The 25,172-nt window shown below is 43.1% G+C and overlaps 2 protein-coding genes across 5 annotated transcripts in view; both read left to right on the top strand.

Moving 5' to 3' along the window:
- arhgap21a (Rho GTPase activating protein 21a) overlaps positions 1-17,126 on the top strand; it is a 67,467-nt gene extending 50,341 nt beyond the window's left edge. For 2 of the 4 annotated variants that reach the window (XM_029529001.1, XM_029528999.1), the window contains exons 7-24: positions 398-2,387; positions 5,696-5,842; positions 5,961-6,063; positions 6,662-6,698; positions 6,924-7,043; positions 7,339-7,638; positions 8,366-8,430; positions 8,532-8,680; positions 8,823-8,965; positions 9,118-9,276; positions 9,652-9,730; positions 9,839-9,912; positions 9,989-10,078; positions 10,161-10,286; positions 10,377-10,418; positions 10,685-10,790; positions 13,225-13,256; positions 14,251-17,126. In XM_029529001.1, coding sequence (XP_029384861.1) covers positions 398-2,387; positions 5,696-5,842; positions 5,961-6,063; positions 6,662-6,698; positions 6,924-7,043; positions 7,339-7,638; positions 8,366-8,430; positions 8,532-8,680; positions 8,823-8,965; positions 9,118-9,276; positions 9,652-9,730; positions 9,839-9,912; positions 9,989-10,078; positions 10,161-10,286; positions 10,377-10,418; positions 10,685-10,790; positions 13,225-13,256; positions 14,251-15,915 — 5,427 coding nt within the window. In that variant the 3' untranslated portion in view covers positions 15,916-17,126. The remainder of the gene's footprint in view (positions 1-397; positions 2,388-5,695; positions 5,843-5,960; positions 6,064-6,661; positions 6,699-6,923; positions 7,044-7,338; positions 7,639-8,365; positions 8,431-8,531; positions 8,681-8,822; positions 8,966-9,117; positions 9,277-9,651; positions 9,731-9,838; positions 9,913-9,988; positions 10,079-10,160; positions 10,287-10,376; positions 10,419-10,684; positions 10,791-13,224; positions 13,257-14,250) is intronic. The other 2 variants (XM_029529000.1, XM_029529002.1) reach the window with 2 other exon arrangements.
- Positions 17,127-17,692: 566 nt separating this feature from the next.
- On the top strand, positions 17,693-20,792 carry apodb (apolipoprotein Db). The gene is made up of 5 exons (XM_029529005.1): positions 17,693-17,806; positions 18,801-18,916; positions 18,989-19,110; positions 19,283-19,368; positions 20,011-20,792. The coding sequence occupies exons 2-5, from the start codon at positions 18,806-18,808 to the stop codon at positions 20,241-20,243; spliced, it is 552 nt and encodes a 183-aa protein (XP_029384865.1). The 5' UTR covers positions 17,693-17,806; positions 18,801-18,805; the 3' UTR covers positions 20,244-20,792.
- Positions 20,793-25,172: the final 4,380 nt, after the last annotated feature.

Raw genomic sequence — 25,172 nt, 5'->3', positions numbered from 1 at the left:
CTTCTCCCAAAATGTGAGGAACCACATTGCTGTGGTGGAGCTGAGGTACTTTACATGGCTGTCACTGAAGAATTTATAGGGGAGAATTGGTTGAGTTATAGTTTCTGAAAAGGAAAGAGAAGGGATGACATTTCTGTACGAGAAAGAAATAGAATGGTCTTTGTACTTGTGGCTATTTTTGGATTTGAGTGTGCAGCAGTTGTTTTTATTGCATAAGTCTGATTGCCCCACAAGCAGCTCTCCCTGTTCTGTATATTTCCTGTAAGCCTTTAAAGAAAGGCTGAAGCTGCCCATCCCTGGGTGGGTGTGATGTCCTCCTGGGGGTTAAATGTGATCTGTATTAGCACTCAAACCTCTCAGCATCCAGAGTGACAAAATGTCCTATAATCTCTTGCAGGCGTATTCCCAGGATGCATACCTCAAAGGAAATGAAGCATACAGCGGAAATGCCCAGAACATCCCCGAGCCTCCTCCGATATGCTACCCTCGGATAGAAGTTAAGGCGGCGGGCATGGCCCAGTCTTCAGAGCCTGTTGCGGTCAGCGAGACCCCCCGAGGGCCAGCTCAGGGACCAGGAAGACGAGGAGGGACCGCTGAAAAGAGCTATCGAGTGGAAATCCCTGTTCCGCCTCCCCCACAGCAGACTTCAAAGCCTCAGTCTGTAGTGTGTGTCTGTAACGACAATGTGAGGACAATAGCCATGACTCCTGATCCAGTTGACAGGGGGTCCCGGGTGGCTCGGGCTGGCCCCAGCCACAGGACAGAGGAAAACCGGTATGGTCCAATAGCAGATTCCAGCCCAGCGAGGCCCAGACCCCTTATTCCCTCAGTACCTGGGGGTGCACAGTTGCAGTACCCCTCTTCTCGTCCTGTAGAAGCCCCAGTCTACTCCCCTTCCTCAAGTTCTCGACCTGGTGCGATTTATCCTGACCAATTGTCTCCATCTGTACGGGCACCTCTCACTGCCGCCTCACCGGACACGTTCTCTACTGCCGTCTCACCCAGTGCCAACCACTACTCCCCCTCTCCCACAGCGCCTACCACCTCCCCACACCAGAACATTGACTGGAGAAACTACACCACCTACAAGGACTATATTGACGCCAAGAGGCTGCACACCTATGGCTGTCGCACCATCCAGGAGCGCTTGGATAGTTTACGTGCGGCCGCCAATTCTAGTTCTGCCTACGCCCAGCAACATACAGCACCACCTCCAAACAGCAGTCAGAAAGGAATGCTGGGCTCCCAGGTCAGACAGAGGAGCACATCCAATGACCGTGGGATGGATGCAAGTAACCAGGGTACTGCGGTGACAACTCCATTACGAAGCGTCTCCCAAGAGAGGCTTGGAGGTGGGACGGACAGGAAAACACCAACTAGGAACTGGCCTCGGAGTGCTTCCCAGGATGCTCTCCCCTTCTCCACCTCATCAGGAGTTACGAAACCTCGGGCGCGGTCTTGTGACTATCTGATCCAGCGGCCGGCGGAGTCAAGTGGGGTTGACAGGGTGGAGTTTGAGGACAGGCTGCTGATGTGCCGGCGAGAGGAAGACAGGGCTGGCAGGCAGGCATCAGGCCTGAAGACTTTACCTCATCTAAACAGGAGTCTCGCTGGACAGGAGGATGACACGCGAGGAAGTGGACTATCTAACTCACCTTTAGCTGCTCCTGTGTTTACTAAAGGTACGACAGATTCTGCACTGCCACCAAGGACAGATGGTCTCATAATGAGACCTTCACGTCTGCCGGTCAAAAACGCCATCTCAGACCCTTCGCCTGCCTTATCCTCCAATAAAACCACAGACCAAAGAGCTGCCACCATAGGGAACCATCTGGGATACCCCTCCCCTCTGCACCTGCAGCTCAGGGGCAGGGCTGACAGTCTAAAAATGGAGAGCAGGTTGGAGGCTGGGTTGGCAGCCAGGTCCTCCTCTTGCTCTGGTCCATCTTCTAAACTGCCCATGCAGAAACAACAACAAAGCGGAGTTGTACCCGCAACCTCTGGTAGTGCCACCACAAATGGAGCTGTGACACAAAAACCAAAGGTCAGAGAAACCTCCAGCTTCGGCAGCATACCTGCACGGACTAATGGCGGACTTGCAGAGGGTGTAGAAGGACCCGATGCAACAGTCGTAGTCCTAAGAAGGGACAAAAACTCCGGCCCCCCTCACATTCGTCCTCCGTCCTACGTACTAGCTGTCAATGACAACCATGGAGGAGGGACTCATAAGTCACCACCCTTGGTGAAGGCAGGCTCCGAAGATGGCGCCGTGTGCTGGATGTCTAATGACGGCTGTAGGGAGATGCACCTGAGGAGGCTGGGAGACACGCGGCTGAAGTCTGGCTCCAATAACCTGGACGACTCCCTGGATTCAATCCCTTTCATAGGTAAGACTGCAATTTTAAAAGCCAGCTTCAGTTGGACCTCGCAACAGCAGACCTGTAAAATGTCACGTGATGTTAGCAGCAGTGAAAAAATTTTATTATTACTCACTCATTGTTTAAATATTTTCAATATGAAATCCAGAACTGTAATCATTTTTCAGACAGCTGACACTTTGAACCTTGATACTCCAGCGAAGAGCAGAAGTTAATCAACTATTATAACAATTCCTTATCTTGTTTATGAATTTATTTGACATTTCCTTATCTAAATCAGGAAATGCTCCTAATTTTAGTCTTTTAATGAGGGGAATTCCCGCTTACTGCTGCTTTTGTTAAGACCGCCATCAGTCTTGAGCCATTATGACATAAAAATGTTATGTATATATGGAAACACCTGCCTTCTGTGAATGAGATCGATCTGCTGTACGTTCCAAATGGGAAATACTTTTCAGAGGATAGACTGAACTTCAATCAGGGATTGTAGTTAGAACTCATTCACATGAGGGAAAGTCTAGACTGCAGTTGCAAAAGAGAGGGTGTGTATCTCTGTCTGTAGTACATCGCAGGCAGTTAAAATGTCATCCAGAGTGTCATTTTCCACATTTAAGGTGGAATCATCCTGTTGGGACTCAGCTGTTGAGGTCAAAGAGCTCTGCTGGTATGAGCCACATTTAAAACCCACACTTGACTGGTATTTCAGTCCAGGATTGTATGTATGTCTCCTTGAGTTGTAGAAGTAAATATGAGAAGAAAGCAAATACTTCAAGGAAATCAATTTCCTTGAAGTATTTGCTTTGACCGGAGTTGTGTTGTGTTGAACAAAAAACACACACAGTGCATATTTAAGTTTCAGTAACAGCAGAACACCTTAGTTGGATGTTTGGATGGTCAGAGTTCTTCAGATTGATATTGTGTCAGTGTGACACTGTGCTGCAGGCGACCATGACGTATTAAAACTAACTCAAAGCTTATGTGCAGAGCAGCACACACACACACACACACTCACACTCACCGTCACATGTACACTCCAACCACTCCCTGAAACGCCCCATATTTTTACTCAGTCCAGTACAGCAAGAGAAACTCAAGACCATCATCCTAATGGAGTGTGACATAACAGCAGTATGGTTTCGTTGTACAGCTCCAAACTTCTGTTTGTGCCGTCACTTTAGGCCCCCTGTTGTTTATGACGTTTAGGAATCTGTTTCTTTGTGTTTTGTTTCAGAAACTGAAAAGCAAATAGATCACAGTGGAGCTTAGTGCTGCTCTTTATTTGTTATGGTGTTTAAAATGAAGTTCATCAGTCTTCTTTGAAGTGGCTTCTTCTGATTCATCTCACATCTGCGCCAACTTACTGGCGGACAGAAACTAATAAGCTTGAACTCAACCTTGCATCTCCAGTCTTCAGCGATGAGTCACAATCAGCCGATTGGAGTCGCTCTTCTATCTTTGTCTCCCAGAACCTGCACAGTTTCATTCTATTTCCCACAAATGCATCTCAGCTTGGTGCATTTGGATGTAGGTTAGATTTCATCATCACACTTCCTCGTTTTGTTTTTTTAATACCATTTGATACCATTTTTTGGGAAAACATCAAAGCATGTTTTGTTTTTTATTTTTTTATAATTTTTTCTTCCCCTAATCACATGCAATGGTTGTAATTTGTCATTTTGGGAAATATAGTTATTGTCTAGAGATAAGTCATTGCCCCCTCTCATTAGCTGGAGCCTGGAGTCTGTTAGCTTAGCTTAAAAAAAATCCACTTCTGAATATAACTAATTAGTATGATATTTGTTTATGGTATGAAAACCCACATCAGTAACAGTACAAGATATTTTGAACAGAAAGAGCAACTGACTGCAACTTCACATTTACTGGAAAAATAAAATGCCGTTGGTTTTTTCTTTTTTGCATTTCAAAGCAAAAATGTTTCTGAAAATGTGCAACTATTCCTTTAAAGGTCGTCGGCTCTGTACTGCTCTGTTGAAAACTACGTCTTTATCTCGATATCTGAAACTGACACGGTACGTGTCCGACATCACTTGCAGCCGCTGTCTTCCCAGAAACAGAATTAGAGGTATACAAACAAGTGATTAAATGAAATAGGCATCTGCCTCACTTGGAAGAAATGAGGGCTGTGGTGCCATGGGAGATGTCTTTGAGGTTTGTGGGGAGAGAGAGATTTCACAGCGGTGATCTGTATACAACTAACAAGCCAGATCAGATGTTTCGCATTAAATTGTGCCATTGGAAGTCAAAAGTCTTTGCATCAGTGCTCTGGCATCTAGAAGAATTGAATCATTTAGACCTGTTTTGCTCCAGTTCTTTTTGACTCGTGATGGTATATTTGCAGTAGAGGCTGTGGGATTTCCACAAAGTGAAAGAACAGACACAGTTTCATTCTGGTGTTTCGAGATCATTTCTCAACTTTTAGGATCTAAACAGGCAAACAAAGTGAAATGACTTTTCAGTCGCACCTCTTTGGCTCTTCAGTCACCGATATGATTCAGTTTAAGTGTTTGTTCATTGTGCATGTGTCTTCATTTGTTTTTAGGGCTTGCCATGCTGTAGATATTGCATATCAGATTTTATGACACACTGCTGACTGCTTTACATGTGTGTATTGAAAAGGGAAAGTGCAGGTTATCTGAGCTGGAAGTCGTGGCTCAGGTTGGCTGCGTCACTGTCTGTGTCAGTTTGCTTCAGCCATGAGTCCTTATCACAGCGTTTTATAGCTGTCTGGTGAAATGTTTATTTATGCTCAAGTCACGGCGATGAATAAAACTTAAACATAGAATGAATTTCCTATTTTACATCTGACTCTGTACTCAGTCTGTATATGGGTAAGAAGGCTTGAATGGTGTTCCTCCCCAGATGGCACGTGAAAATGTAAGATTCAGCACGTCAAATTACTTATTTATTTCTTGGTCCTTGATTTCAGGCTGCTGGATGATTGTATCACCTTTAACAGTTGGTCAGCTAGCTAATTAAACTGTCAGCACCCAGAGATAAATGTGCTTGGTGCTCTGAAGGAGGTCTGATGTTGTCACAGCTTCATATCACAGATGTCCATAAAGATGCTCACTGGTTGGAAAAACCTCTAATCGCTCTTTCTCGTATTTTATAGTGTGTTTCCATCCTTTCATCCAGAAACAGCTGCAACATAGGAAATGTTTAGCAATCAGTACTGTAATTGGTTTCTTCAGTGTGTTTAGAAGAATCTGTTATGATTGGCAGTAGCAGTTTTGGGAGGAGTTTAGCTGAGTGCTGCCACGCCGTGTTCCTTAATTCCCCCTTTTTTCTGTCCTTAGATGAACCATCCAGTCCCAGTATTGACCAGGACAGCTCCCACATTCCTGCCTGTGCTGTGATAGCTGGAGCTCCCATCATCACCACCATCCCGCCCAGCCCCCCCTCCCCATCCCCTCTCATTCGACGACAGCTGTCTCATGACCAAGGTGTTTTTTTATATTTCATATTAATTCAGTGCCCGAGCGGCAGAACAGGCCTGTGACAGTCACTGAATTTGACAGTTCAGCTCACTTTAAAAATTATCGTTTGACCCTCTCTTAATAGATTCTCTCCGTCTCACAATTATCGAGTCAGATTCGGGTTCAAAAACAGAGCGATCCAAGTCATACGACGAAGGCCTGGATAACTACCGGGAAGAAAGCAGAGGGTGAGTTTTCCCCACTGCAGTGTCAGCACACAAAAGACTGAAGGATTTATTTGTTGAAATTGAACAACAAACAATTACAGTCGCTTGCAATTTTGTTTATCGACTGGATCCTGGAAATAAATAGACATTTTTGTGTTTGTCCTGGTCCGGGACAGTTTTGGTGCCTTTAATCCTGCTTCACCAGCCTCATTCTGGCCACTGCTAATGAATAATACAGTACGAACATCCAAACAAAACCATAAAGGCACATATTTTGGAATACATAATAAACGGAATTGTTAGTGTGTTTCACTCACTTTTACCAAAAACATCTGGCATAACTTTGATACTTCATGAGTTTTTCTTCGATTACCCAAAACCAGCAGACTGATTATTTTTTTATTTACTGATCTTTTGAATTTATGTGGCCAGTTTGTCTTCCTGACCTGTCCCGGAGTTTGCTTTGAATTTTTGCAAATGAACTGAACCAAACAGGTTCAGGTGTTAAGAGCACCCTTATTTCTCACGTTGGTCCACACTGCTCCAAAAATTACTTTAAATTATTCATCTCTTTTTGCTCAATGGATATGTAATAACATTTTTTATCTCTTCCATTCAGGAGGTCATTAATACCTGGTCTGAAAGGACTTAGAAAGGTGAGTCCTGTCTGCATTTTTATCAGCTGCGTGCACCTGTTTCATGACTGGGTTATCAGCTCATTAGCTCACACCCAGAAGATAAAACCACCTTCACTGAAATAAGACGTTTGTAAAATTGTGATGGCTATAAAAACAACATCAAGCTCAATAATTGGAAAATAAGTGATGCAGAGGATGTTTGTTTGTTTTTGGGAAGCTTCCTGACATTATTGATCCTCACAGGCAGTGGACAGATCTTCTGAAGATTCAGGATCCAGGAGGGATTCTTCTTCCGATGTCTTCTGTGACGCCACTAAGGAGGGTTTGCTGCATTTCAAGCAGCTAAGCACAGACAAGGGCAAGGTGTGCACGGACTCTCAATGTCGGCTTCATGTGACGTAACGTGGCACAGAAATCATAGTATCCTCCTGTAGGTCCATGTGACATGGTGTATAAACAGTTACTGCTCTGGCCTTGTTTCACTGTATCTACTTGTATCTACTGTCTGACTTTTTGTCTGCTGGCTGTGGCCTCATTGCATTAAGTGTCACTTTGTCCTTAAGGCACTGCTTTTGTGTTACTGCACCTTCAATAGCAGCATTTTTGACGTAGGTGGGGAGAAAAAAAAAGTTGAATTCTCCTTATTTTTGCGTTGCAGCGTGTTGGCGGGGGTATTCGTCCTTGGAAACAGATGTACGCCGTGTTGAGAGGCAACTACCTGTGCCTATATAAAGACAAAAAAGAGGGACAGGCTCATGCCAATTGCCAAGCGGTTGACGAGCCGCTGCCAATCAGCCTGAAGGCCTGTCTGATTGACATCTCCTACAGCGACACCAAGCGCAAGAACGTGCTGCGGCTGACCACATCGGACTGCGAGTACCTGTTTCAGGCCGAGGACCGCGAGGACATGCTGGCCTGGATCAGAGTCATACAGGAGAACAGCAACCTGGATGAGGAGGTAGGTAGGACTCGTGCATTCAAACTGCTGTGCAAAACATTGGTATGACGAAAGGAACCTCGTGCCAAAACCACCGGCACCAACAGCTATGTCAGTGAAATGAACGAGTAATTTAAGAGCCCAAGTACCTACGAACACAATTAAAGTGTGGCCCAGACCTGTTGGATGAGGTGGTTCAGCGTGATGTGGAATGTTTTTATTCTGTCCTTTGGCATGATGTGCTCTACAGTTAATTAGGTGAGTATCAGAGCTGTACATGTTGGGACATTGCCTACAATACTGCACAATAATCCATTGTTCATTTAAATGGCTGCCCACAAATGGAGCAGAACAAGCAGCCCTATATAGCAGTCAGGGTCATTGTCATTATGTTAATATTTAATTTGCATAAAATTAAACTTTAATTGTCGATCTTAGTTTGCAGGAAGTTCACACACATCCCAAATGCTACATCACGAAGGATATACTGAAAAATGCATGGCTGGATATTAACTCCACTGTGTCTAAAATAGGCCCCCCCCCATCAGAAACCTCAGCCTTTTCCCTCTTTTGAGGGTCTAATGTCACGGTCCATACTGTGGCATTCCAACAGTCTTACCTGTGTCACCTGATAGCAGCAGGCCTGTTAGAGGGCTGAAGGGGACTGCTGCACCTGATGCCTGAACCACCATCTTTTGTCTGCTCTGCTCTCCTTTCCCTCCTTCCTTCCTCTTCTTTCTTTTTTTAGAACGCAGCCTTCACCAGCCATGACCTCATCAGCAGGAAGATCAAGGAGTACAACACCTTGATGAGGTAAGGCCAAGAGGAGGGAGGTCCTCGCGCTCCCAACGAACCTCCGCACGGCGCCGTGCAGTTAAAGCGCCGGTAACGTTTGTTGTCCTCGTCTCACGCAGTCCGACAGGCAGCAAGACCGAGCCCTCGCCCAAACCTTCCCGTCAGTCGCTGAGCATCAGACAGACACTGCTGGGAGGCAAAGGAGAGACCAAAGCAACAAGTCCACACTCACCCAAACCTGAGCAGGAGAGGAAGAACATGCACAAAGGTAGGAGAAGAAAAACATCCTCTGTGGCTTTCTGTGAGCGTTTATCCGAATCAAAAGGCCAAAATACTTTATTCATCCGCAGGCGATATCTTGTGTTGCTTCAGCGTTACTAATAAATCAAACTTTTGCACTGTTCCCGCAGATGACACCAGCCCTCCTAAGGATAAAGGGACATGGAGGAAGGGCATCCCGGGCCTGATGAGGAAACCTTTTGAGAAGAAACCGTCTCCTGGAGTGACGTTTGGAGTGAGACTGGACGACTGCCCTCCTGCACAGACCAACAAGGTCTGTGCTGATTTGTATTTGCAACAGAAACACAATAAGAACTAATGGATGGATGGACTTGTTCCTTTCACTACATTGAGGTAACAATAATAACACACTGTGTCCAACAGCCTAAAGGTTTTTTTTTTTTTTTTTTATCTTTGCGTTTCAAGTTTGTGCCTCTGATTGTGGAGGTCTGTTGTAAGCTGGTGGAGGAGAGGGGGTTGGAGTACACGGGCATCTACAGAGTCCCTGGAAACAACGCTGCCATCTCCAACATGCAGGAGGAGCTCAATAACAAGGGCATGAATGACATCGATATCCAGGACGACGTGAGTAGCACTTAATCGATCCGCTGCTGCTTTAATTAAACTCTCCTTGGAGTCAGGGCCACCCTGAATGTCTTTGCCACAGATGTAACTGTATGAAAGCTTTTTTTTTTTTTTATAAATGGAAGAGTAAGCGATATGTCTTTCCACACAATACGCTATTTCGAGCAGTGAGGTAACAGTATTTAAAGATATGCACCTGTATCCGTGTATCAGTCAGGGCGCTTACTGAATGCCAAAGCATATGTTCTGATAAAACAGCTTAATGGAGTTGAGTAGTCCGCTCTCTGACGGTGGACGCGGCAAATTATTCCTCTCCAACAAAGAGCTTTATTGATTTTTAATTCAGCGTCCCTCCCTCCTCCTCCTGTTTTATAGAAATGGAGAGACCTCAATGTGATCAGCAGTTTACTCAAGTCGTTCTTTCGCAAACTTCCTGAGCCGTTATTCACAAATGGTAAGTTGTGTTTCAAAAGCTTGGTCTGCCACCTGCTGTCCAGAATTTGTAACTACGACAAAATAACAACAGCTTTGGAGAAATAAAAATGGTGTTTTCTGCCAACAGACAGATACACAGACTTCATCGAGGCCAACCGAATAGAGGATCCAGTGGAAAGACTGAAAGTACTCAAGAGGCTGGTGAGTAGCTTTGACCAGGAATCTCTTCCATTTTTTTGGACTGTTGTTTCATTTAGCTTTTTTTTTTTTTTTTCAGCTTCATGAGTTGCCAGATCATCATTACGAAACCCTGAAGTTCCTCTCAGCTCATCTGAAAACCGTGGCTGAAAATTCAGAGAAGAATAAGGTGAACAGTGTTATGTCATTTCTTTTCCTAAACATCAACTTTGGCTGACAGATTTATACTAAACTTTGTTTTTGTGTTTCAGATGGAGCCCAGGAACCTGGCCATCGTGTTCGGCCCCACTCTGGTGCGCACCACCGAGGACAACATGACGCACATGGTTACACACATGCCGGACCAGTACAAGATTGTGGAGACCCTCATTCAAAATGTGAGAATCAGAGCATTGACTTTTCTCCTCACTGATCCCGAGCCTGAAATAAACAATATCTTACTCGACCGTACTTTTTCTCTCTCATAGTATGATTGGTTTTTCACTGAAGATGGAAATGGAGATCCAGTGGTGGGTACAGGCATCGCCGCCTTAAAATACTTTCCCTCCTGCTTTGTCTTAAGTTTGACTCTGCTTGAGTTCAACTGAGAATATTGAATTCATCTCTTGAAGTGCAAGTTTAGACATGAGAATTGGTAAATAGACAAACAATCCATTGAAACGATCCCCCCATGAACAAAAGTTCATAATTCATACAAAGTAAACTCAACATCTGTTGCACCGCGGCTCCAGAGTTCTCTTCGTCCTGATCAGTCTGGTCCTTTCGCTCCCTGCAGACGATGTCCCAGGAGGAGAGTGCGGTGGAGTCTCAGCCCGTCCCCAACATCGACCACCTCCTCACCAACATCGGTCGCACGGCTACGTCGCAGGGTGAAGTATCAGGTAACGTGCTGCTTTTGGCAGACCAGCCGTGTGGTGGGTTGATCTCTCTCTCTCTGCTCTTTCTCTGCTCGTACGCTGCGGTCAGAGTGAGACCGGTGGTGTTTAAACTAGCGACAGATGTTGATGATATAACGTTGCTTCTTTCCTAGGCCGGGCTTTCCCCCCTCTGCTTCTTTGGCTGTTGCCACTAGATAGAAATGTCTATGGCTAACCATGAGTCCAAATGCCTGAGCGGGGCCCAGTGGACAATTTATTTGCGTCCATCAAAAGATGCAATAAATTGTTATGTTTTTCATTTGCTTTAAAATATCCACCCTCGTTCCTGTTTAAACAATTGTTAGACTTAGACATCCTCTTCCTTCTGAATACCTTTTTATTTTCAAACTCCACTACTGGGCTCTGCCCCCCCCCCCCCCACCCTCTTCCCTTATCTTGCCTGCTGTTGCACTAATATGGCATGTTCTTTCCCACATCAAATCAAATAGATGTTTTTACAGTGAAAGGCGACCTCTGATTCCTCTGTCTCTAGTGAGGCTCTGTCGGGTGTCCTAAAGGCTTTCCCAGCATTCACACATACTGATCTTGACACAGGCCAAGTGGGAGGAGTCTATCACACCGTGATGTCACTGATGGACTCTATAATGTCCGTGATGGACAGCTGGAACTGTAGGAAGAAGGAGGATTGTTGTCCCCAGTGTAGCTGCCTAGTCTGCAGGAACCCGCAGTTCCTCTAAGTGCAAGAAATACCAAAGACAGAAAAACAATACAAAGCGGTAAAGAAAGGAAAAAAAAAAAAAAGAAAACAAAAACTCAAAACGGTGACGAAATGGGAGGCGAAGCGGCTACACGGTACGGTACAGTGTCCGGTCTTGGGTTTTCTATCAGAGTATACCTAACACGGGCCGGTGCTACTGTCTGAAAGGCTCTCCGCTGTCTCTCCTCACTGTCCTGCAAGCTTGCCATCAGGAGAGATAGCATGGTATGGTTTCTACGTCACAAGTCAGTGTGCACCTGCGTATTGTGCCATCATGTGTACTGTGAGGGGTGTATAGGGGGGCTTGGCTATGTCACAAACAAAGAACAAATTTTAGTTTAGCAGATACGATTGCAGAGCAGGTGAGGACTGATTATAGGTTTTCCTTGACACTCTCTCGCTCATGTAGTGTCCACTGTTTTCATATAGCTAGCCCCTCTGTGACCCCCCCCTGTCACTTCTCTATAATTCTTTTCGGTTTCTTCCATAGCTGTCTCTGTCATCACTGTTGTCATGGCAACTCATGTCACCACCACATATTGCTTCTTCAGTTTGGCTAAAAAGATGAGAATGAAGGATTGTGCTGTCTATCTAGGATTTGGTATGCTGGCGTTGAAAATCCAGGCAAATATTTGACCATGTTTACTTTATTCTTTGACAGACAGTTCCTGATTTGAATCACAGTTTTAGTTTCTTATAGCTGCTGTTGTTTAAACCAGTGGTTTCCAACCTGGAGGAAGCAGGCAGGTTATTAGATCTTTAGGAAACCAAAAAAAAAAAAAAAAAAAAAAAAAATTCCATAATGAAAAACAATTTAAAGGTGATCAGGTTATTTTTGTTGGGACTTTCCCTAAAGTTCCCGAAAGTCAAGAGAATATGAACTGTGTTGAGTACAACACATTTACAGTGCCAACAATATTCTTTTCGTCTTTGGATTTCACTTCTGTTTTGATTAACTTGTGCAGCCCCAATTGTCAGGGTGGTTTCAACACAAAGTTACAGTCTCACCTCTCAGAGTATTCATCACAATTATCATTTGGATTTACACAAAAAACTGAATTTAAAACATCCAATTTTGACTAACTGGATGATCTGAGAAATGATGACATCCAGATGTGGTAGATTATATATATTAAAGGCAGAAATATCAGGAACCACTGGTTTATACCACATTTAATGTTTAAAAATCCTCAGGGAGCAGCACCAGTGTTAAGATATCTGTCTGTGGTTTCAGATGTTCTCATCAGTCAGCGCTACGACAGGCTCTGTGTCTGTACATCTTTGTGTTGCATGGCACATTATCTGCTCCACTGCTCGGTGTACCTGTTCATTGCTAAAGTTGCACTCAGTATCACTCAGAAATGTGAGGAAAGACTGGACTGGATGTTCAGGTGTGTGTTGGGAAAGAACGTCACCTGCCACGTGGACCTGAGTGTAACGTAGAGCTCATCTGTCCCTGTGTGCAGCATGGCCTGTTGTCTGCTCATGTGTGTGCCCCCTTGTCGTCATCAGTCTCCTCTGTTGTGCATTTTCAGGCTTCATATCTCATCAACATGGCTCTCTTCTTTTTTTTTTTTTTTTTTTTCCCTCCCTGAATCATTTCTACCTGTCGCACCTCATGTGTTCATCTGTGTTGTGAAACCATCTAACATGTCCCTCATTTCTCTTCTCTGCCTACAGATTCACCGACTAGTGACTCAGCTAAATCAAAGGTGAGTGTGTGTGTCCGGTGATAAGCCTTCTCTGGCCTCTGCTAGTGTAGGATGGAGGGAGGGAGGGAGGTAGGTGATGAGCAGGAAAGACCGTCTGACCTCCAGTCAAGATGGGCATCAGATAAACGTAACAGAGAAAGCCATTAAAGCCGGTTTCAGTCAGTAGCAGAACATTTTTTTTGTTCATTGGCGTCGGATCATGCAGGTGGTTGAACATGTCGCAGCTCGAGTTTCATAGATAGTTCCAGCTGGTGCGAAATGAGCCAGGACATGCTCAGTTCAAGTTCAAATGAAATTGGCCAACCACACATGACGCAGAGTAACAGAAAGACATTGTTTCTGGAGATGGATGATCTTTATTTTTTCACTCTTTCATTCATTCATTCACACTCACCTCCATTTTAAGCTTTAAAACTTGTCTTCTGCATGACTAGATATTACCAGGGCTAAGTAAGAAGAAAGGCTCTCTGTGATTCGGTTGAAAGAAATCCATTCCCAGTGAGCCACACTTCCATTTCCGTCTAAATTTACTCCTGAGCCACTTCACACTTAATGTTTGTCTGAGAGGCTCAGGATTAAATCGGGATTTGACCAAAAAAATAAAAATAAAAAAAAAATTAAAATTTTCTCATTAGCAAGAGCAGCTGCCGTTCATCATTGCCCTGCTGTTCAAGTGGCTGCTTCTCCTCAGCTTTATTGCGACGCTGTGCAGGGATGCTTCGGTTCATCCTGTGCTGCTGCTGCTGCTTCTGCTTTAAGGCCGGCATGGAAACAGTAATGTGCTCCCTGTTAATGACGCCTTTTAATGTTCCTCTCTCTGTCCACTTCTCTGGTCTGTGTTGCTTCATGGGAGCAGGTGGAGTACAGATTTAAGTTTCCAGGCAGGGGTGGAGGGTTTTGGTTTTCTTTGTAATGCTCCCTCATGATTCCCAGCGGCAGAAATTCTCATTTTGGCTACTTTCTGCTCCATCTTCCCCTTTTTTTTTATTTCAAGGGTTCCTGGGGCTCCGGGAAGGACAGAGAGCTACTGGTCTCCTCCATCTTTGCTGCAGCCAGCCGCAAAAGAAAGAAGTCAAAGGAGAAGCCACAGCCAAGCAGCTCGGATGACGACCTGGATGCTGTGTTCGCCAGAAAGGAAATCCTTGGCCAGAAGCCAAATCACCACCTCCAGGCTGAGGCGCAGAGCGAGGCTCGTCCAAGCCCCAATGCAAAACCCAACGCAAAGCAACAAGTACGGGTAGAGGAGAGGAAGGAGAACGGGAGGAGTGTGGAGCTGACGCCTAAAACCAAGAGAGAGCACAGAAACTCCTTATTCATGAAGGAGAAGACTCCACCGAGGCATTCATCCCCTTCCCCCTCACCGTCCCCAAACATCAGCTACCAAACAGCTCCGCAAGGGAAGTCCTCCCTGTCCGATCCTCCGTCTCAGCTGGATGAGAACACCTCAGACCTCGGGACCATGAGCTCCGGAGCATCTGTGCCTCGGTCAAGACCAAAAAAGTGGCCTGCAGGAGCCTCCCTCGACCTGCCTGCAGGAGCCTGCGCTGCACCGGGAGCAGGTGCATCTGCCGGAGCAGAGGTGAGCTCCATCACGTCAGACTACTCCACCACTTCTTCCATCACGTTCTTGACCGGAGCGGAGTCCAGTGCACTCAGTCCAGAGCTTCAGGGTGGGGAGGAGGCAGACGACGAACGCAGCGAGCTCATCAGCGAGGGACGACCCATGGAGACAGACAGTGAAAGTGACTTTCCGGTTTTTGCCCCAGGTGGTGGCAACAGCCAGTCCACACCCTGTCCAGGGCAGAGTCAAGAAAAGACTGAGGCAAGAGGCGGCGGTGCAACAAGGGAGGGGGGCACCACACCAAAACTGGAGGCACGGCGCCTTTTTCCATCACACAGGATGATTGAGTGTGACACGCTCTCCAGAAGGTGGTCCCTGAGACAGAAGACAGACAGTGAATCATCAGTGGAGGGCACAGCTGGGAGCGGCGAGCGCAGCGAAGGCAGGGCGGAGTCTTCCACACGTTTATCTCGAGTCCTGGAGGTGATGAAGAAAGGCCGATCTACAAGCAGCCTCAGCTCGTCTTCACGCAGCGAGTCGGAGCGTCCTGAACCAGCCTGGCACCTTAAGATCACCGAGCGGCTAAAGTTCAGGTTACGAACATCCGCCGACGACATGTTCACCCAGAAGAACCGAGCTCCAGACGCACGTAGTAAGAAGAAGAATATCCGGCGGAGGCACACCATGGGCGGGCAGAGAGACTTTGCAGAGCTGGCGGTCATCAACGACTGGAAGGAGCAGGGCGGGGTGGACCAGGCGGCTGATCTGTCTGCTGTGGACCGCCTCAAGCCCAGATGCTCCTCAGAAGATTTCTCCTTCCGGGACTGGATCGCCAGGGAGCGCTGCAGAGGCTCTGAGGCAGGCGTCGAGGTGGCTCCTAAGGCCGTTCCTGAGGATGATCATGCAGAAGCTCAGGATGTCGCTCCTGAGAGACCTCCAGCTTCTGCTTCCCCAGGCGCGCCGTTCCAGCGATCGGGGGAGCACGTTAACGGCGGCGGGCTGCAGGGCAAGAACAAAGCCTCTCTCGGGGCAGACGCTCACCCACACAAACTCTCCGGAGCACAAGTCGTCCGCTCACGGTTCTACCAGTATCTGTGAAACGGCAAGGGTGCTCTTGTCTTGTGTGTCTGCGAGGAAAAACACAAACAGAATGAATGCAGAAATGTATGAATGTTGGGTATTTTAGCTAAGTTTACTGCACAATATTTTTTCTACAAAGTATACTTTATGTATCTACTGTACATACTGTCTATAGGCTTCCTGGAATAATGCTGAATTCCACTGACTTGTTGGCCATACTGGAAAAGACATGGAAAAAAAAACAAACAAAAACAAAAACACGGACTTCCTCTTTCAAGACTGAATCCTACTAATGTTAGAATGTGACCTTTGCTGTTGACATGTGATGTTTATAGGACAGAAATGGACTGAGGTTTGTTAAACAGCACTAATGAAACAAAGCAGTCAACTTGACTCTTACTGAAGAATGAAGAAGGAATTATGGTTCAGTTCTTCCTGTTATTAACGGTATGAAGAATGTATCACTCGCTCCTTTTTTTTTTTTTTGGACTAACACTAGTTGCTTGTGACAATATTGTCATTTTCAAAACAATATGTATTTTTTGTTTTGTTTTTTTGCCCGTACTTGAAGTTTGTGGGTTTAAAGGAGGGCTGCTTTCTGAGCTGGGTGCTGTGGGGAAGTTCAATTTTTCACAGTGCATTCACAACAGCCAGATAATAGCTTGAGGGACTGGAGGGTTATTATAGTTTTATCAAATAAAGACTGAAAAACAGTAATGAAATGCTGTTACTACAGTATGTAATGCTTGGTACAGTAGTTTTTATTTCCAAACTCTGTCAAGTTATAGTCCAAAAAGTAAGTTTTTACATGTGTTTTTATCTCAAAGAAAAAGTGCCTGGTTTTGTTTGTTTGTTTGTTTTTGTTTTGCTGTCTGTTTCTACCAACGGTTGTCAAGACGAGAGTTTAAGAAACATTTTTAGGGGAGAATCATTTCACAGGCATTCCACAGAATTCTTTTTCTTGTTTAGCTGAACTCAATTCAAGTTAATGTCAGTGTTTGTTTCGTTATGGCTTCACTTCATGTCGTCCCTCTGTTATTTGTTTGTTTGTTTTTGTTTTTTTTTTTAAATGCAGTAAACTGCATGGGCGCTTCGACCTGGGAGAAAAAAGAAACGACAAAAGACAACAACCGTAACTTTGAAACTGCATGAGACAATGTTTTCCTGAACATCTCGCCTGTGTACAGCTGAACATTGGTGCAATGCTCTCCCTCAACAAACACTGGAAATAAATAATCTTTATTAGACTCTCATGTCTGGGATCATTTTTTCTGACAGTACGACAAATTAATTTGTGGAAGCTCTTGCATAATTATTTTCAATAAAACTACAGCTGGAACCTTTAATGTCTTATGCTGGAAGTGTTTGTGAAAATTGATTAAATTAAGAAAACATGCATTAATTTAAATATGTTAAATCTACTTACAAAAGCATGATGCGCTTCACTGGAGACAGCTGCTTTGGTGAGTTTGTGTAACTGTTCTGTTTCACTTTGGCGCTGCCTAGTGTTAAGAACAGGAACTCCACTGTGACGCAGGAAAAAGAAAACATTCATAATTCTTAATTACATGGTGAGAAAACATAAAAGCACATACAGCTGTTGTCCTGATTCATCTGCAGGTATTCAATATTCTAAACAAATTCAGTAACTAATTTCTAATAATGACGGTAGAGAAGTAAATAAATGCTCAAAGAGTCACCCAGTTTTAATACTGCAGGACCTCCACAGATGAAATACCTAACCCTTCACACACTGTCTGTGTGGGCGTGTGCACATGATAACAATTACCTAATGAGCTGCCTCTTGCTGACACAACGTGAACACACTCCCTGTGTGTTCAGTCCAGCTGCAGATAAACAGCCTGAGTGTTGAGCTCTTCAGACAGTCAGACCTGCACCGACAGCCGAGGTAAGAAAACTCCTCTTCTCACTAAACAGCAAAATGTAGAAAAATTGGGATAACTTTGCGGTCCAGCTATATGTGGGATATGGTGATGGTCTTAACTGATTTTCTGCTCAAGCACTTTGTTTTCTGCATCATACCAGACTTTTGTCTTGTTTTGCACTTTTTTCTTTTACGTTCCTGAAATAGTGTTTTATTGAAATATTTCAACTATAACTAGCACTCGAAAATCAAAGACTTGAATCTATTAAATCTTTGTGTTGTTGTGAAACCACATAAAGAAAATGCTGAACGTTCTAGACAAAGATATAATCCTTGTGTTAAAGCAGAAGAACCAGTCTGCCACCACCCTTTTTTGTAACGAGACGGGATGACTTTCCATAACAGTGTCTATTGGGAACAAGAATGTAAATAATTCCTGTACAAATGCTGCGGCTTCACGCCCTGCATGGCTTTAAATTTAGACCAGATTGATGATGGTTTTTGGATATGACTGCAACATTTAATTAAATATGATGGCTGAAAAACAAATTCATAACAATGCAACTATATTCACTTACATTATAATTTAACTATCACCAGAAATTGTGAAATGGGAGCCTTTAAAAATAAATGATTTTGAGATCCATTTTGGAAAAAGGTTGTTCATCCAGATTGTTATTCTTTCTTCTGTAAAACATCCCTTCAACAGTTTACTTGAATCCCTTTTATTTTACAAACACTATAATGAAGGTCTCAGCACATTTTAAACTGTCATTCATCTTCTTGATTTGTTTATACACCAGCTTCTTGTTATGGATGATTCATACGATCCATCTGATTAAACATTTTTACTGTAGTTATATTTTAATTTTACAAGCAATCCCTTCTGTTGTACAACATTTTTTCTGACACTTGGCTGAGTGAATTACAATTTATTGGTCTCACAATAATGTCAATATGAGTCCTCTTGTTATGCTGCAGCGTCTGTGTTTGTGTGTTATGATCAAACCTCCTGCAGGGATCATGTCTCCTGTGTATCTTCTCCTTCTGCTGCTCCCTCTGGTGTCAGCTCAGACCTACCGCTGGGGTCCCTGTCCAACACCCAACGTGCAGCCCAACTTTAACGTCCAACAGGTAACACACACATTTAAACACATTATTTCACACCATGGAGTGCACAGATCTGATAACTTGTCTCTGGAACAGTACCTGGGCAGGTGGTATGAGATTGAGAAGCTCCCTGCTTCTTTTGAAAAAGGAAAGTGCATCGAGGCGAACTATGCCATGAGGTCAGACGGCACCATCCGGGTGCTCAACTCTCAGTTCTAGTGAGTATCGATCAGCGGTACACTTTGACTATAACAGCACTACATCGATGCTTTAAGGCCCAGCAGTCAGCATGAAAGATGTTTATTGTTATTAAACTTTTTATTGACTATTTTATCATTTTTGTGTGTGAAAATTCAATAATCTCTCTGTCTCTTTCTCCATTTGTCTCAGTAAAGACAAAGTAATGGAAGTAGAAGGGACAGCAGTAGTTCAGGACCCGAGAGAACCTGCCAAACTTGGAGTCAGCTTCTCTTATTGTAAGTAATTTACCTTAATCCTGTTTGTTGTTGTGGTTTGTCATCTTTTTTTGGTCTGACTTCATCCATTTTCCGTTACATCATTATTAAGAGTCACAAGAAGAGAATCTTGAATAATTAGGTCCGAGACTTATTTAATAGTTTCTTGTAAAACTGAACACAGAGACAGTTTTGAGGACGCTCATCTGCATCGCAGGCTGCAGACCTTCCATACATCACCGACATTATCTGGTTAAATGGTTCACATACCTCATGAATGATGGCTGTTTCGTGATAACAATCAGCTCGTCTGTCTGTAAAAGCTTCGCGTCAGTATTTGAGGACAGTCTTTCCTTTTAGGCCAAGCTGAGAATTTCATCGCTGGGACCCGTCTCAAGATGATGAGGTTCAAATCTCACTGTGAATGGAGATTAAAAAGTTATAGTTTTCTATCAGGACTGAGTACTTGGACTAAATTTAATTTAATCTACATGCTGTTCTCTGAAGATGATACTTGTGTTTTATTACAACATTGTAATTGTGTTTTCTGTTTACAACAACCTTGTTTTTTTTTGTTCATGACTCAGTTGTCCTGATTTAGACTTGGCTTTAGAAATGTAAACAGTAAATCATCCTTTTTCTCCCTTTGACCTTTGCTCCCAGTTACTCCTTACAGCCCATACTGGGTTCTGACCACAAACTACACCAGTCTGTCTGTTGTGTACTCCTGCACTGACGTCCTGCGCCTGTTCCACATTGAGTTCGCTTGGATCCTTGGCCGGTCGCGGTTTCTGCCTCCAGAGACGGTGCGTTACGCCAAAAACCTGCTGACCAGTGAGGGCATTGACCTGGTCAGAATGACGGCCACAGATCAGACGGGCTGCAAGGACAACTAGGAACTGATAGGAATGTGCCAAGTTACCACAGCATATGTGGGGGGGTGCAGTGTAATATGTCATTGTGTCCCTGCTGCAAGAAAAGACCAAATTCGTCCAGTCTAATGAGATGTTTATGATGCTTTGGCTACAATTATGGGGAAACTTTTAATCTAATGATGAAAATTTAAAATGTCTTAATACTTAATACAACTGGTTTTGTATTCAGCCAAAATTGCCTTTATTACTTTCAGGTATGTCTAAAAAACACCTGACCTGCAGAGTTTATCCAAAATGTGCTTCATGAAAGCACTGCAGATTTTTAAAGACGGGGAAGCAAAATTTGAACTGTTATATTATGGTTGTTGGTATTTCATAGTTTTTATTATACCCGTTATTAATTCATTTTCACAGCTACAGTCACCAACATGCCTTACTTTGTTTAACCAATGAAATGCTGTAGTTCCCTGTCTGTACACAGGATGTCACCTCTGTCCATTCAGAGTATGAACGATCAGCTTCCGGTGAACAATAAATACATCCAGTAAAGCTACAAAAATGTATTTTGTCATTTCCTATTTGTTGTCGACAGAAATTAGAAGTTTTAAGTGAATGTTTCTGCATTCATAGTTTCCACATTTAAGGATGATTCTGGATCATTTTGATAATTTTCAACAAAGTAGTTGTAACAGTAAACACATTTGCATGATTGTTATCTATACTGTTCTCATATCACATGCTGTAAGGAAACTGCAGAGGTAGACGGTGGAGGTTATGGTTATCTGATCTGTGGAGGCGGAGCAGGAAAGAATTCTGGCTGGCCCTTGGTTTTACAGGTGATGGAGTAAAAGGTGGAGGGTTTGTCTGTATATGGCCGTTCTGGGTTAATACTGTGAAGCAAAAGCTGAAGATTCAAAATATTTGAACTTCTACCTGCACACCATCATGGGGCGACTCCAACGGACGATCTGTCACTCCTCCTTAGCTCAGCCTTCTGTCTCAGATGTGGTTTATTCTGGTAGATGGCAGGAAAGATAAAGACGACAACAAAAACTGTAGAAGAGTAAAAATAAATGAAGCATCTGTATGTAGCCTGAACATGCCAGCTTCAACCTCAACTTTATTTTGAAGTCAGAAACCTAAAATAATAAATAATTGCAAGGCATGACAGTAAAAGTTTCACATTATAGTCACGCTTTATTAATAAAGAGTAATGTTGTGGTTTTAAATACATATTTTAAAACAAAACTAGCAAAGATGCATGTGTTGAAGTCACATCATGATTGAATTCAATTCTATTCTAATCTAATCTATTCTATTCTATCAATTCAATTCAATTTTAGCTGAGCGTGTGTGCCTCTCGGAACAGATCAGATCGTGACATTTAGTGTAAAAACCAAAAACAAAAAAACCACACACACACACACACACACACAAAAAACTAACAAAACTGTATGCTGGCTTCAACTTTAGAGTCATTATTGTGCAACACTCCTAATCATCCCTCTGAAGGTTTGAGTTCAGTTATGGGCATATTGACCAACCCCTTAATGTTATTTTAGCCAAGGCAAATACTCAGAGTAGCGTGTGGACATGTCAGGTTTTCATCCAGCTCCAACAATATGATCTGTCTACTTAAATTCAAACAGGGCCATTTGCCCATTTGTCAACATATTTAAAATCATTAACACACACCCAGTCCCACCTCAGGACTCCTCTAGGATAGTCTTCATTTATTCCGACAGATGGGAGACAGATGATAATTTAATTGCTCTGAGGAGATGGTGCTTCATCAGTAGACTTTGGGACTGTATTCCTGCAAAAAACAAAAGAGAAAACAATAAGTATCACAAACATAAAAGGTAAAAATAAATATGTTCCCTTATTTATTCTTTATTATTATAAAGATAAACTTCTGCAGAGCACGTAAAAGAATTTGTGATTAATTTGGTTTTATATTCAGCGACTGTGATGTGGGTCATGGATTTTGTGTTTTCCCGATACAGTCAATTCACTTACATTTGTGTTTCAGCACTGAGTGACATTCTGTTGTTTTCTTGTTGACCTGACAAATGTTCCAAAAAACTTAATTAAGACAAACAAACAGGGACTCAATTAAAAAGTGGTGAATATTATTTACCTTTTTTATTTGTCCAGTATAGTGCCAGGACAAATAGTAATACTGATGCTGCTGTTGCTGCTATGACAGAGGCTCGAAACAACCTGCTGCTAATGGCTGATTTTGGTGAAAGAAAAGAGTCGGGTGAACTTGCATTAATGAGGCATGATCATGATACCTCATGATGATGTTTTGACTCACACAGTTCATGTTCATATAGACTAACAGTTCATCAGTGCAGCCTCACCTGGACTTTCTTTGATCCTCAGAAAGTTGTTGCTGATCAGAGTCTCCCCAGCATCACTCAGTTCACAGCTGTATATTCCTTCATGATGTGAAGATAAGTTCTGTAGCAGGAGGCTGCCTGACTCTGACACACCCTTCACCTGCTGCTTCCACCTCTCTGAGACTGTACAGGGGACATCAGGTCTGGTCTGGATCAGGATGATCTCAGTGTGGTTAAATCTCCAGATCAGATGCGTTATGTTAGTGTTTGAATCAGAGCACTGGATCGTTGTTTCAGTGAATGACCCAACGAGAGAAACTGAAATAATATAAAACAAAAGCAAACAGTCAAAAATTCTTTATGGACACCTGTTTCCAAATTAATAAAAATGTGTGATAATTTGGTCAAAGGTTAAATTTCCTGTATGTCTTTAAAAACACATACTTAGTTTAAACCAGCTGGCTTTCTTCCTGCTGCTGCCAGTGCTGACGGTGCAGGTGTAGTTCACATCAGGATCTGACAGGATCAGAGAACTACTGATGTTGTAGAGCAGCTCTTCAGTCCTCTGGACTTCAGGCTTCATATCAAAGTTCATATTGGATGGAGGGCTGGTGGACCAGGTGAGCTCAGGTTCTGGGTAGATCATCTCTGAGCTGCAGGTGATCTTGTTTTCTATCTGCTCAAGTTTGACTTGTTCAACTGGAGCTGCCACAAAGATCGTTTTTAATTTGATCAAATGTTTGCTTTTTATAAATACACAAAAAATGCAATTGGATTTCTGTATTTGCTTTATCTGTGATACCGTTTATTTTCAGGTTGATATATGACTCCTTGTTTCCTCTGTTGGTGCTGGTGTAACATTTGTATCTGCCCTGGTCCTGAATCTTCACCTCTGCCAGTTGCAGTGAGGCGTTTCCTCTGGAGATCTGGTCCTTGAACATTGACGTCCTGCCTCTAAAGTGCTGGTCCTGGTGAGCGAGCTGGTCTGTGTTGTGGTAGTAGGAGTGGATTTGCACATCCTCAGCTGTAACATGAATCCAGTGGACGACAGCATCAGTGCCGCCCTGGAAGCTGCAGGGTAAGATGCAGCTCTCCAAGAAAACACAGGAGACCTCAGTGTCTGAAACATCCAGTGATGAAACACATTCAAGTTTAATTCAGATAACACAGCAGGTGAATCCATCATAAGACATAATGAATATGTTCAGTTCATTTCTGTCAAAGTGGGGAACAACATAAATTTATTAAACAGGAAACAAGACCACCCCAAAAAAAGGAGAAGTAACTGAATTACGAGGAAATAAAATCCAACAGAACAGAAACATTTCAGGGTTTTGTTTAGAAAATAAGGATAAACTTAAACAATACAAAAAGAGAATGAGACATATTTTTCACTTCACAAACTGAATGCATATTTAGCATTTAAATTCCTCCTTTCACCAAATATTTTGCTTGTATTACTGCTGAATCTTTTATATCAAGAATCAGACGATCATGTAATTTCCTTTAGTTGTGAGTAGGTATTTGTACATTACAGTTTTTTTTTTATCTTTTCATGATCATGATTTCATGAAGAAGCTCTGCAAAAGTCTGAGCTACAAAAAGACTTTTGCTCATCTGGATGAAATAGTAAAGTAAATAGACCACATCACCCAGCATGAAGGCCTTGCCAACTTTCTATGTCAATGTATTCATTCACAATCATTCACACATCTATGTGAATTGGAGGAATATGATCATGAATAGCTTGTCACTGCCATTGTTATTATTGAACTTTCTCATCAAGATGCATGTAGGAAATATACTGATAAAAGACGACATATATTTGCTAATTTGCCCTTTGAAACAAACACGGAAGCATTAAAAGTAGATCATATTTATCTCAGAAAGGAAACCTATCGGTTATTTTCATTTCACGGAACAAGGCAACCAGTTCAAATGACAAGGTCCTTTGTCCAAGATCATTTTTAGATGTGACAGTGAATGTCTCACTCACCTCCTCTGGAAAGAGTTAACATCCACAGGAAGGTCACGATCACCAACACCACAGTGGACCAACTGCTGGACATTGTCCTGTTAAACACCATGTGTATTAAATGTTGTTCTGATACAACAAAACTGAAAGATAAACTTAGTCTGACAGTTACACCTGAAGGCTGGTTAAACTGGTTTTCATTCATACAAGGGGCGTGTTTGTCATTTTCACTTATCATAATTCATTCAAATTATTTTAGCTGAAAACAACAGTGTTGTTCTCACAATTTATTATTTTATACTGTTTTATACTTCTATTCTGTTACGACATGGGATATAATAGTTTACATCATTTTCTTCATTATATGCCCTGATCCATTATTTGGCATCTCTCTGTATGTGAACAGAGCTCCGATAGTGTTTTAAACAAAAAAAAAAACAAAAAAACTAACAAACATGGAAAGTGAAAAATCAGACAACAGGTTTAATTATGAAAACTAGAGTATCAAACCTGATGAAAAGAAACTGCATTTGCATTTAATGAAAAATATAAATTACCTTTATTAGGTCAGAGCAGGGAGGATCAGCTGAACGGAGTAGCTGACAGTGTTGCAACCTCTGTGCACAGGAA

Source organism: Echeneis naucrates, chromosome 20 (assembly GCF_900963305.1).
Source record: "Echeneis naucrates chromosome 20, fEcheNa1.1, whole genome shotgun sequence".
Lineage (NCBI taxonomy): Eukaryota > Metazoa > Chordata > Actinopteri > Carangiformes > Echeneidae > Echeneis > Echeneis naucrates.
This window is presented reverse-complemented; position numbering and strand designations above follow the sequence as displayed.